Genomic DNA, 12,914 nt, shown 5'->3' on the forward strand with positions numbered 1-12,914 from the left:
ACCAATAAAATTGTAACAACTAAAAATGTGGTATAAAATGTAATTGTTATTACTTAATATTTTATAACAAAATTTAATTAAGATATAATTTAGTACATTAATAAAAGGTGAACCAGTGGGTTTTCCTTTTAAAATTCTGTGTTATTTGTCAAACTAATTACTCAATATTTTTCTATTTAGACAGATTGTAATTTTTAAGAAAATAAAAAAAATCTTAATATTCAATGATCGTAATCATTGACATTGATTTATTTTTACCTGATGCTGCTCTATATCTTCCATAGCAAAATCACTAATTAATATTCTTTAAAACTAATAAGATCAATAATAATATGTTTCAGCCAATGCATAGTGCAGTGTTCAATTGAAAGAATTCGAATTGCTTGTTATTTGATGTTAACGGAACAAAAGACAACACCGTACTGACAAAATTCAATAAATAGTAGTAGCCAAAATATGTATATAAATGCTGTGGTTTTCAAACATTACTAAAACTGAAAAAAATAACTTTGAAAGTAAATAAAAGAAACTACACTTAATGCGAGGAACCGTATAGGATCAAAACGTTAACAATCAATTAAAAATGATACGATTAGAACTAATTCTTAAACAAAAAAGTCTTGAACTGTAAACAAAAATATTTATTTGAAGTTTAAAATAAATTTAAATAATAGTTGAATATTTGATAATGATTTTAATGTGTTCCATTATAAAATGAAATATTTTGGAACTTCACAATATAGTTTTCTATTAAGTATAATAATGGAGATACTTGCTAAAAGTGAATATAATTGAAGTCATCATACCGTGGATTGCTTTTTTATACAATATAATTTTTTATAAAAAATTGACCTAACTGCAGAATACATACTTAATATATATTTTTCTTCTTTTTTATATTTAAAGCATTTCATCATAAAACATGAGCAAATGTTTTCGTAGTACTTAAAATGTCTAAATCGGATGCCAATTCATTGATTGGCCGTCCGGGTATGATGGTATATGTATATGTTCAATATAACGTTAAAATTGTAAGTCCAAGAAATAAAAAAATAGAATTTTTTAGGCCAGATTTGAATAAACTTATTAATTTTATAAATAAAAATTTGATCATTTTATTTTACATTAACATGTATGTGAAAAGCAAGACTAGAATGCCACAATACATAAGATTTATAATAACCTGAAACCAAAATTTTTTATTAACAAATAGTTGAAATTAATGTAAGTTGTGCATATATATAAAAGTTACAACATATGCAATTTAGTTCAAAATTTTATTGATAGTTTTAGAAGCAACCACTAATATCAGGACGGCTGGTTTGGCACTTGGCTTGCCATCCATACCAAGCACTAAATCCATGACGATTGTAGATCAACTTGGCACAGGTTGAGGCTCTGCTGATATCATCGGTGAGCAGATCTGGAAACATATTTTAGTAAAACATTATTCATATATATTTGAACAGCAATCAGAACCACGTGTTTTATGTGCTATTGTAAAGTACTTCCTTAAACTAGTGTTTCTAGGAGGTTACGGAGTAGTTGGCCATTCTCGCTTTCCGATGAGCTTATGGGACCAATTTTCGGATAAAATAGAAATGTTATGTTACAAGTCTGTTGTGTTAAATAATCGTTTGAGTTGGTAGTAACAAACTGTCAAAAAGCCACGTATTTGCTGTACAATCGAGAGTGTTTCCCGCATAGATAAATGAAGAGAATGCGGTTTTACAAATGAAACTTAACCTCCAATTGCCACAAACGTTAAATAACAATTTTATCACAAGATCAACTTTCTGTTGTCAATTTGATAACAAATGCGAGAAGTCGAACTGAAGTTAATATTCAGACGTTTGTGCCTTTTGAAGGTTGGGTTTTATGTGTGAAACGCTCGATCAAACAGCAAAGATAAAGCAAATTTTGACAGTTGATTACTACCAACATACAAAATTATTCAATATAAGAATGCCGTAACATAACATTTCTATTTTGTGCAAAAATTCACCCTACTATTAAATATATTTCCAATAGTGATGAAAATATATCTTGCAGTAATACACCTAAAGACTATGTTTACTTGAATGATATTTCAGATCTATAGTCTCAAGTAACAATATGATATCACAACTGCCTGTTATCAAGCTGACCGAGGCGGGTATTTAAGCAGGGAGGTATGTCTAGTAAAAATATTATTTACAATAAAATATAAAAATGATAAAATAAATATTGACCCACAAAATATGAAAAAAATGGGGTGGCCAACGCCTACCACTTGGTTTCAATCAAAATATGCAAAAATCTGTCCGGGGATATACCTAACAGCTTTCAACATTTTCACTAAAAACTAAAAAATGAGTCTAACTGAAACTGATTCAAACACTGCCAATTTTAATTGTAATTATAAATAAAATAATTATTTGTCTTTGATGACAATAAGGTAAGACATATGAGAAAATAAAGATGTATAAAATCTATTCTTTCCATATATTATGGTAATCGAAATTTTAAACCTTTATATCAATAATAATTACTATCATATAATTTTAAATAAATGAGTAAATTAACTTAATAATAAGTGAGTAAATGAATAAGTATTATTGATTAACAATAATAATAATAGGGTCGTATACAAGTTCTTTTTCTTGGCACGTATCTTTATTTGCTATTTATATATAATGATTACCTTCGCATGACACATTGCAATCTTTTCCTGGAGCACCATTTTGGCACCAATATTTATTATTGATTTGGAAAAGTCCATAGTCTCTGGATCCGTCGTTGTTTGGTGGACCAACGGCGGCAGTGTTGCCGGAGCTTTCGGCTTCCACCAAGCATACCCCTAAGACATTTTTTATATAATATTTTTCCAATTTGTAAATTATTATGAACATAATTATTAAAAAAAATCATCTTAAAGTTTATCAGTACATCTCAAGTTCCTATAAATACGGTTTTAAGACAGATAAATGATTTGTAAAGTGACGATGAAACTAAATGAAAAATAAAAAGCTGATTGTAAATATATGAATTATAAAAACAATTAGAAGAATTTGAAACCTATATGCAAATATCATGACATTTAAAGAAAAAGTGAAAAACTACATGCAGAATCAGTTAATCACTGAAAATAAAAATGGTTGTACTCCAATCTTACAAATTATATTTAGACTAAAGATTTAAAAATAGAACAACGATAAAATAACAATCTAGATTTAATAGTTTCATCTTTTTGCAAAGTGAAGTACCTACGTCGTTTGATATTTATCAATTTACTGTGAAAATATATTTAACCTAAACTACATAGATATCATCGTGTTTTAATTTGATAATATGCTACCGTAAATTATTTTACAATCACAATCATTGTTTTAGATACAATATTTACATAAAATTATCATATCAGTTACAATTATCAGTAGTACTTACAATGATCAAGTAAATCTCTTGGAAAACCTTGTTTTGACAACTCTTGAGCAATTTGACATCTGGTAAGGATTCTAGCTTCGGCACAAGTTGCTGCCAAAGCAATTGCAAACAAAATCAAAAGTTTCATTTTGTATTTATTAAATGTTACACACAAACTGTAATCACTTTTAACACTAATTGGTGACACACACTTAACCTATATTTCCCGCGGATAGAATCCAGATAAGATAAAATTGTTCAATAATAATGTTGTCAAAAACCAACAGTTGTAAATAACTTTTTATCAACTAGTTAATTATCAATCACACTTCTATAATCGATAAAAACAATATTTTTTGTTGTTTGTTTTAGAACAACAATCAAAACCAACAGTTCCATATGCTTTTGTGATTAATTGCTACCCCTTTAACCCTTGCTACCAAGCTTTGAAAAGGCAACTCAATGGTTGATCTATCTATTTGATATATAATTTATTAAAATGCAACCCCATTGCTATCCTAATAGCAAAAATATATCTTAACTGATTTTAGCAATAACTAAATAACTTATACTAATAAAATAGACTATTTGCATTGGAGGCTAGATAGATACTAGATAGCAAAATCCGGTCCGAATAAAAATGGCGACGATCACCACAGATCTATTAAAACACTAAAAATAATAGTAAAATGTGTAATTATAAAAAAAATCAGAAGTTTAGTTTTGCTTTTGCGTTGTAAATTCAAAGATTTTCAGACAATAGGAATTTTTTGTTTTTATTTTATAAGAGTCAAAATGAGACGAATATGGAATATAAAAATTGATGTTTGTTTTAATAAATAAAATAATTTTAATCCATGTTGAAATGTCTATCATAAGGAATACTGTAGTGATCCAGGACAACATACTCTAATCGATACTACTTGCCGATATTATAAAATTTGTTCATACTCCAACATCTGAATAATGTAGTAATTAATAAAAAATAACATTTTATTCTATAGTGTGCTAACTTTTTACATCATGGGAAACGAATAATCATTTTCTAAATTATTTAATCCAGATCAACTATTATTTCCTTGTTCCACTAATTAAAATTAAAACTAGTGGGGTGTATGGCATTGTGCCTTAAGGTAAATTGCTGGAACTTCCCCCGTACCGTAACGAAATGTTCGAGAAATATTGAATGTTTTCAAATAGATTATTATAAATATTGTAACATTGTCTAATATTTATAAGAATTATATAAACTGAATTGCAAAGTTAAAGATATTTGTTTAAAGTACATTAGAACTTTTGGCAGAATTACGATTAAAATCTGAATTATTTTCGTTATACAAAAAAAAACTAAAAAAAAATAATTAAAAACAAAATTGAACAAAAAATTTTTTTTTCCAAAATCAATTATTTTGTTAAAACAAGCAGAAAGTTCTTCGAATTATTCAAATCAGACGCTTAGTTTTCTCAAAAACTGCCATATTTTGCACATTTAACTCTGTATCTCCGAAATGGCTAGGCCTGCCTTCTCCAAAAACTAATAACCACTTCTTCCAATCATTACTAATTGAATGATTTTTAGATCATTCAAATCGGATGCTCCGTTCTCTCAAAAACTCGATTTCTATTTTCTGCACTCATTGCTCTTTGTCTCCGTAACTGCTGGACCTGCCTTTGCCAAAAACTAATCAGCACATCTCCCTATCAATAAGAATCGAATGTTTTTTGAACCATTCAAATCAACCATTGAACCATTTTGTTGATCCGTGCGCTCGAAAACGTGGACGAAAAATTGTATCCATACATACATACATACACACACATGCATTTTTTCTGATTTTGAGGTATGCCAAAATGTTGAGAAACGTTCAAAACGTCGAGAAATGTAAAAATTTTCAATTTCGATTTTCGACCCATTACAATAACTTACCCTACGGGAAGTTAATAAATTGATTGAATGAAAAATTGAACAATAAATAAATTCAGTCAAAAACTGCTTTAAATCGCACTAAATTTGCGGATAAATTTTTGTTACTACAGAAAATTCGAGCAAAAATTTATTTTCTATATAAAATTCGAAAACCGGCTAAAACCGGTTTTCTGGTAAAATTAAAATTCGATATATATATATATATATATATATATATATATATATTAGGGTGGTCCTTAAAATGGTCATTTTTGAATTTCCTTGCTCCCAGGGGCTCAAATGGTTCCAAATAGATAAAAAACAATTCTATGAAAGTTTCAGCTCTTAATATTAACTTTTAGATAGAGCGCAATTCAATCAAGGTTTTGTTTGGAAATAGCATGGAAACAATTTTGAAAATTTAAAAAAAATGTTTTAGGCATAACTTAGCGACAAATGAATGAGTTTTATTCATTCACTTGTTCGTTAAATTACATCTAAAAAACATTTTTAAAATTTTTGAAAAAATTTCCATGCTATTTCCATACAAAACTTTGATTGAATTGCGCTCTATCTAAACGTTAATATTAAGAGCTAAAACTTTCAGAGAATTGTTTTTTATCTATTTGGAACCATTTGAGCCCCTGGGAGCAAGAAAATTCGAAAATGACCATTTTAAGGACCACCCTAATATATATATATACGATCGTATGATAGATCAAGAGGTTACAATCTGATATTGTGAATCCAAAAAAGCACGCCTATCTACCTCCGATTGATATCTTTTTCCGCATATAAATATTTGGCAAGTAATACGTGTTAGGATATTATATGTGTTGATAATACTATTAAAAACCGTGTAGAGACTTTCCTATTTAAGTAGTCGTAAAACGTGTTTTTAGTCGTGAGAAAGCGATAGTGACATACTATAATCCTCGGCGTGCTGGATTAGTCAAAGCAACTTTGTATATCAATATCAGCTGACGGTATATGAATCTGTTGTAATAAATTTTAAAGGGGTACTCAGATCGAATCCCGATCGAGTACTATATACAAACAGATCTAGTGGCGCATGAAATCGTGCCTTAAGGCAAATTGCTGGAATATTTCGTACCGTAAATTAAAGTTTTTAAAAGCATTTTTTGAGCAGTTTTTGACGACGAAAAGTTGTATCCGCACATACATGCATTCTTACATACATACATAAATACAACCATTTTTTCTAAGGTATGCCAAAATGTTTAGAAGGTTTGAAACGTAAAGATTTATTAGAATCCTTAGCTACCCTAAAGAAAGTTAAAAATGATTTATACTTGAAAAAATTGTCAAGGATAAGTTGTTAGTAAATAATTTAAAAAAATAAAAAGATTTGTAAAAAATTGATAAGAAAACTGACGAGAAGAAAACACTTCACGACTCACGAGCAAACGACGGAAAAATGAAAAAAAAAACAAATTGAATTAAAATTAGGTTTTGAATTAATATTGCTATAATTAATATTGCATTTAAAATCATATATTAATTAGATAAAAATTAGACTTTGTATTTAAATATTTAACAGTTGTGAGTACAGTCCATCTTCCCGTAATTTAGAAAAATAATCAATCTAGGATGGTATTCAATCTTACTATGTGAGAACTTAGTTCAGCATATCAGGAAAGCTAATTAGGCAATTAAACAAACTACTATACTTTTTTCAAAATTATTTTAGGATATATGAAATGTTCATTATGAGATGTACTTCATTGATAATACAGTGCAAGTGCTTCAAATCGTTTTTTTTTAAATTGGCTATTATAAATAAATATATAATAACTACAGTAACATACGGTGAATTACCGCAATCTATTTCTAAATTTACTACATAGATAAGATATAATCATTGGAAAAAAACACAATATCAACTATACAATAGATTTTATTTTCTGCATATACGTATCAAAAAATTATCTAATTTGTTTCGCAGGTGAAATACAATTTATCTGTTTCATAAAGACAATTTAACATTAATAAAAATATTTGTTTTGATAGTTGTTACAGATGGATATTAAAACCCAACATTAGCTATTAAATTGTTAAATAGTTCAAATTGGTATTTTTGGCTCAATTTTCATCGCAGAAATGCCACAAAAGGCTATGTTCAGTTAGGAACATATTTTGCCCAATAATAAAAAATTGAAAATTTTCAGGTTCTGTCACAACACTGGCCAATACTAAAAAACCATGTACTGAACAAAATACTAGTATCACCTTTTGTTATTACTTTGCACTAATTTTTAATATTTTTGAAATTCAAGTAAGAATGGTTCTTTTAGATATCGATAAATAAACATTATTCGAGTTTTTCGCGAAATTTATATTGGTATTATTTTTTAGACTAATCCATGTTTTAATAATTAGTTAATTGAAAACTTGCTTTTATTTTATCTTATTTGAATTAAATTATAAAAATCTCTATGCATTAATAATATATCAAAATCTAAAAACATTTACATATAATTATTATGTATATATTTCAAAATTTAATTTTTTCATTTAATTTAATGAACTGTTGAAGGTTTTATATTTTATTTACAGTATTTATTATTTCCAATGTTTGTGTTATTCCACTATTTATTTAATACATTAATAATTATAGTTTCTCAAAAGTTTAAGAGTCGATTGTTACATAGCACGAAATGCGTAGAAAGGAATCACAAAAAATTAATTTACGGCCATATTTCATTATCTAAGTATAAAATATGGTATAGCTCTTGTAATTATATAATGCAACATAGTTTACATTGCAACGCAAATGTTTACATATATTTTTATATGTTTTTGTGCACATATATAAGCCAGGACAAAAAAAGTTCGTAGTAGTGTTTCTTCACGAATTATTCGTAACTATACATTTCTAAAAAATTATAATGAAATTTGTTCTGCTCTTGGTTTTTGCTCTAGCAACAACTATGTCCAAGGCAAAAGTATTCACAAGATGCGAGTTGGCCCAAGAATTACTGAAACAAGGTTTTGATAAGAATTTATTGGACCATTGTAAGAATTTAATCAATATATTTCATTATAGTAAAAGTTCTATCAACTTTCATCATCATATATTTCATTCAATGTATATGTCTGATCATTTTCATATTTGATTTATAAATTTTGCCCCTAACCACTCATTGAATTTGATCAAATGATTTTAAAACTCAAGTGTAATTTCAATATTTTTTTTATTTATGACTTTTGACCGGATGGTCATTTAGCTCCTTCTTACAGAGTTTAGAAATACATAACTTCATCAAATTAAATCGTGGAATATTTATTGTATGTAGTAGTAACAAATTCTGCAAAATTTTATAGAAATTATTAGACTTTTACCGTCACTTAAAAACTAGTAGTGTAACGTATAATTCATTGCTAATTTAACCGTTTCGAAAACACGAGTCAAAAACCAAAAGATGGGCAGTTCAATTTTGAAAAAACGAAGTGTCCAATTTAAACGATTCAAGAAACATTTTATTTGTATTGACGAAATGAAGAACTCAAGTGAAAAAATATTATATTTTATAGAGAGGTTAATAATAAGTATTTTATTTACATTTCTATCCGTTTGTTTCTATCTTCAAATTTTTCAAAAAAGTGAAATTTTCAAAAAAAAAAAAATTGATCAAAAATATCAAAATTTACAATTATCTAATTTTTTCAAAGTTTTCAAAAAATTTAAAGCATTTTTAAAAAATTAAATATTTGGCACGGGAAGTTCAGGCAATTTGCCATGGCACGATGCCATCACCATTAGCTATATATATTTTTTAAGTCTATAGTATATACTACTACTATATGTGTACTATAGACATATTATGTACTATATAGTATATCTACAGTAGAGACTCTATACGTTTCAGCTAAAGTTCAAGGTTTTATTCAACCATTTTTTAATAATAGGGTTCTTATAAAGGTTTTTTTTAATAATCTAAATAAAACTGTTGTAAAACTGGCATTCATTGTATAAGAATATACAGATTGCTATTTGACAGATCTCATTTATATTATTTTAAGATATATTTAATATTATCAATAAAAATGTATTAAAAAACTAAAAATTACGCTTTTAATGAACTACAAATTACAATAATAAACTAGAAATCTCTAACTCATAGTGAAAGATCTTAAAGCAAAGGCAAACACAACATGTCGTCTAGGGACGACATCCGTGTCGAAAGGGTTAATAACATAATATGTCTATGGTGACTTTGTAAGATTTTAGTTTTGTAAGTACTTACTGTAGATTGATTGGAATTAAAATTGAAAATCAAACATTGACTTATATCTAATTATTTTTTATTATTTTTTTATTTATGGGTATGTTTAGTCAAAGTTTAAAGTTCTTGTTCTAAACAAAGATTATCGGGAATATTATTTTTGTAGCATGGAGATCTTAAAATAATTATTTTTAATTACAAAAATTAAATTATGTCTATCATCTTCAAATTACTAATTGAAGACATTTGTACGTAATTAGATTTAATCATTTGCTTTGATTAAAATTTAATTATTTATTAGTATACAATCGCGCGGAAATCACCAAATTTTGATTTCATCATATTACCTCCACATAAAAGAAGACCAATATGTATATTTAATCAAAAGATTGCAAATGCTGTATTTGTCTAATGGCTTATCTAATCTCATTGTTTTGAATGCCTATATAAACCAAGATGCAGAAAAACTAATTATAGTGTTTTAACATAAATTACCTTCTTCGTTTCATATTTGTCATAAAATTCAAAATGAAAATTGTTTTATTTTTTGCCGTTGCACTTGTTGCAACAATGGCTGAAGCCAAAATTTTCACAAGGTGCGGACTTGCTCAAGAGTTATTGAAACAAGGGTTCCCTAAAACTAAATTGGATCATTGTAAGTAATAATTATTGAAGTGACAATATTGTAAAAGTTTATGAACATATTCTAATATATTTTACCTTTTATAATTTTCATCTCATATTATAATTTTTCAACTATGTTTTTGATTTTAATATTTTATTTCATCTGTTGATCATTTTCAACTACACTAATACTAATAATTATAAATTAGCGTGTTTTACTTTTCAAATTATTTGTAGGACAAAGTAGACACTACATTTTTCTTTACATATTATCAATTTATTAAGATTATTGCAATGATTTTGTTAATTGATCCAAATTAGTTTTTTTTCAATTTCACTTTAAATTTATTGTTATTGTGTAGGATGACATGTTTGCTACTTGTTCTTATTTCTTTTTTACTCTATTGCACTGAAAGGGGGCAAAAGGGGCAAAGAGCAAGAAATATCTGCAAAATAAATAATAGTTTTTTTTTTCAAAGTCATTTAATTTTGAACATAATAGATTTGGTAGGGTTTAGCGGAGCTTAAAGGTCCACCACTAATATCTCAAAAACAAAGTTTATCCTTTATCCTACTTATACATTAAAAGTACCAGGTTTCAAATTTCAGAAAAAAACAGAAAAAAAACATATTTCTAAAATAATGAATTAGCTGCGATTTTTACTGAACATAGTCAAATAGTTGTTTGATATTTGTTGTGATATAATTGATTCGTTTTTCACAATATAATTGCTCAAAGTCAAATTGGATCTTTGTGCCCCACCCTACCCAAACTAAATACGATACCAAACATGTACCCTTCATTATATATAAAAAAGATAAATATTTTGCTTTAAAGAAGTCTACTGTTTTACATTCCAAGATTGCTACTCATAATTCATAGTAATAAGCTCAATTTGGAAAATGTGTAATTATTTTCAGGAGAAAATAATTCTAATAAGAAACGTTTACTGACAATTTTTTTATTTTATGTATTTTATTAAAATTATAGGGGTATGCTTGGTGGAAGCTGAAAGCTCCCGCAACACCGCTGCTGTTGGTCCAGCGAACAGCAACGGATCCCGCGACTACGGACTTTTCCAAATCAACAATAAATATTGGTGCTCAAATGGTGTTGCTGGAAAAGATTGCAACGTCAAATGTGAAGGTATACTTAATATATTTATTAGCACATTGAATTATTTTGATACATGCGACGCAAAGTTCACGGAGAATAGTTGTCTAATGTGACTTCTCCTATTTTCAGATCTGACCACCAACGACATTACCAAAGCCTCCAAATGCGCTAAATTGATCTACCAACGTCATGGTTTCACTGCTTGGTACGGATGGCAAGCCAAGTGCCAAACTACCCGCCCCAACCTCAGCTCCTGCTTCTAAATAGCATCAAACACTTAATGACAATGGCAACTTATTATTCTTCTGTCTAATGAACAATTACGAATATTTTACTACAATGTAGTATTTAATTTAACAAATAAATAGAAAATGCTAAATATTTACTTGGTTTTATGCTGTCCTGGAAATTTTCAGTACAATTATTACCATAATGATATTCGGCAGTTCTTCATAATTCATAGAATGCTAAAATTTTGATTGCAAAAAAACAGTGCGTATTACATTCAAAGCAATAGTTATATCAAGTGTTACGATTTTTTTAATATATTTTAAAAAGCGATCATAAGACTTCAGATTTAAGGGTTCTAAGAGCTGTTATGATGAATTACCAACAACATTTATTTTTTTATATACGCCGGCAACCCAAACAGTTGTCCCATCACTATATGATCAATTTCACTATTATATTTTCTATAATATTTGAATGGATTTTGTTGAATTTTTTATTGATGTTATTATTCCAAGTGAAAACCGATGTCACTACTACTCGAGATCAGGCTGTTTGAGTATCGAACCTTTGATTCAGATCCCTTCGCTTTAACCAATCACCTAGCTTTACTAGCAATAAAAAATTAAGTAAAAATTAAATTCTTTAAATATTATTACCTTAAGCGAATAGTAATCATAAGGTTAATAAATTCTCTTTCAGATGATTATTACAGCAAAAGAAGCCATTAAAAAAGCACAATATTAACAAAAAGTAAATATACAACCATTAAGTATGAATAAAAGCAAAAATACGAGATGAGTGAATTCATAACCGAACTCAAGACGTTCGGCTTTTTAAAAATGAAAAATTATTAAATACTCAAATTTCCACAACAATACTGTGCATCCAAACCATGAAAGGATTTCTATGCCATTAAACAATTTCAATATTTTGGAATTCCGAGCTTCAAAATGCGCTACATAATGGTGCATTCAAATGATTTTCGAATAAATTCAAATAAATTCGTCTCGTGCGAGGGAGCAACAATAAAGAATAGAGAATTAGTTCAGGCGGGGGCAACCTGAATGGCTTAGTCGAAATAGTGGATAAGCATATTAGATATCGAAAGGCCTGAAATTAGATTTTTTTCTTTAAAGCCCGAATGTTAACTGTAAAATGCAGCTATATTAAAAAAATATAATAAAATGCAGCGGTGTGTGAAAAAATTAAATGAATTAAAGTCAGAGAAGACGTTAAATTTCCTTTATCAAATAAAATTGTTTAGATTGAAATTTATAAAATCTTAAGAGGCAAAACTTCATACAAAAAAAAATTCCATACTTTTCAATATGCGATCTTATCATTGTAAGCGAGTTTTTATCAATATATAATTATCAGTAGTTAT

At 27.7% G+C, this 12,914-nt stretch overlaps 2 protein-coding genes across 2 annotated transcripts; one reads left to right on the top strand and one right to left on the bottom strand.

Moving 5' to 3' along the window:
• Positions 1-1,289: 1,289 nt before the first annotated feature.
• Positions 1,290-3,553, bottom strand: LOC113375469 (lysozyme-like). The gene is made up of 3 exons (XM_026615403.1): positions 3,427-3,553; positions 2,684-2,839; positions 1,290-1,423 (listed from the first exon to the last, which is right to left on the bottom strand). Exons 1-3 carry the CDS (start codon positions 3,551-3,553, stop codon positions 1,290-1,292), a joined length of 417 nt encoding a protein of 138 aa, XP_026471188.1.
• Positions 3,554-8,220: 4,667 nt separating this feature from the next.
• LOC113375595 (lysozyme-like) lies at positions 8,221-11,562 on the top strand. Its single transcript, XM_026615527.1, has 3 exons — positions 8,221-8,347; positions 11,174-11,329; positions 11,429-11,562. The coding sequence occupies exons 1-3, from the start codon at positions 8,221-8,223 to the stop codon at positions 11,560-11,562; spliced, it is 417 nt and encodes a 138-aa protein (XP_026471312.1).
• The last annotated feature ends 1,352 nt before the right edge of the window (positions 11,563-12,914 follow it).

This window comes from Ctenocephalides felis, unplaced genomic scaffold (genome assembly GCF_003426905.1).
Source record: "Ctenocephalides felis isolate EL2017-DRISC unplaced genomic scaffold, ASM342690v1 CF-g0.4_SCAFFOLD_01886, whole genome shotgun sequence".
Taxonomy (NCBI): Eukaryota; Metazoa; Arthropoda; class Insecta; order Siphonaptera; family Pulicidae; genus Ctenocephalides; species Ctenocephalides felis.

Coding starts and splice junctions, on each gene's coding strand:
- LOC113375469 (XM_026615403.1), bottom strand. CDS start 3,553: ATGAAACTTTTGATTTTGTTTGCAATTGCTTTGGCAGCAACTTGTGCC. Junction 2,840..3,426: donor AAGAGATTTACTTGATCATT/GTAAGTACTACT, acceptor AAAATGTCTTAG/GGGTATGCTTGGTGGAAGCC. Junction 1,424..2,683: donor TTGCAATGTGTCATGCGAAG/GTAATCATTATA, acceptor ATATGTTTCCAG/ATCTGCTCACCGATGATATC.
- LOC113375595 (XM_026615527.1), top strand. CDS start 8,221: ATGAAATTTGTTCTGCTCTTGGTTTTTGCTCTAGCAACAACTATGTCC. Junction 8,348..11,173: donor TAAGAATTTATTGGACCATT/GTAAGAATTTAA, acceptor TTAAAATTATAG/GGGTATGCTTGGTGGAAGCT. Junction 11,330..11,428: donor TTGCAACGTCAAATGTGAAG/GTATACTTAATA, acceptor TCCTATTTTCAG/ATCTGACCACCAACGACATT.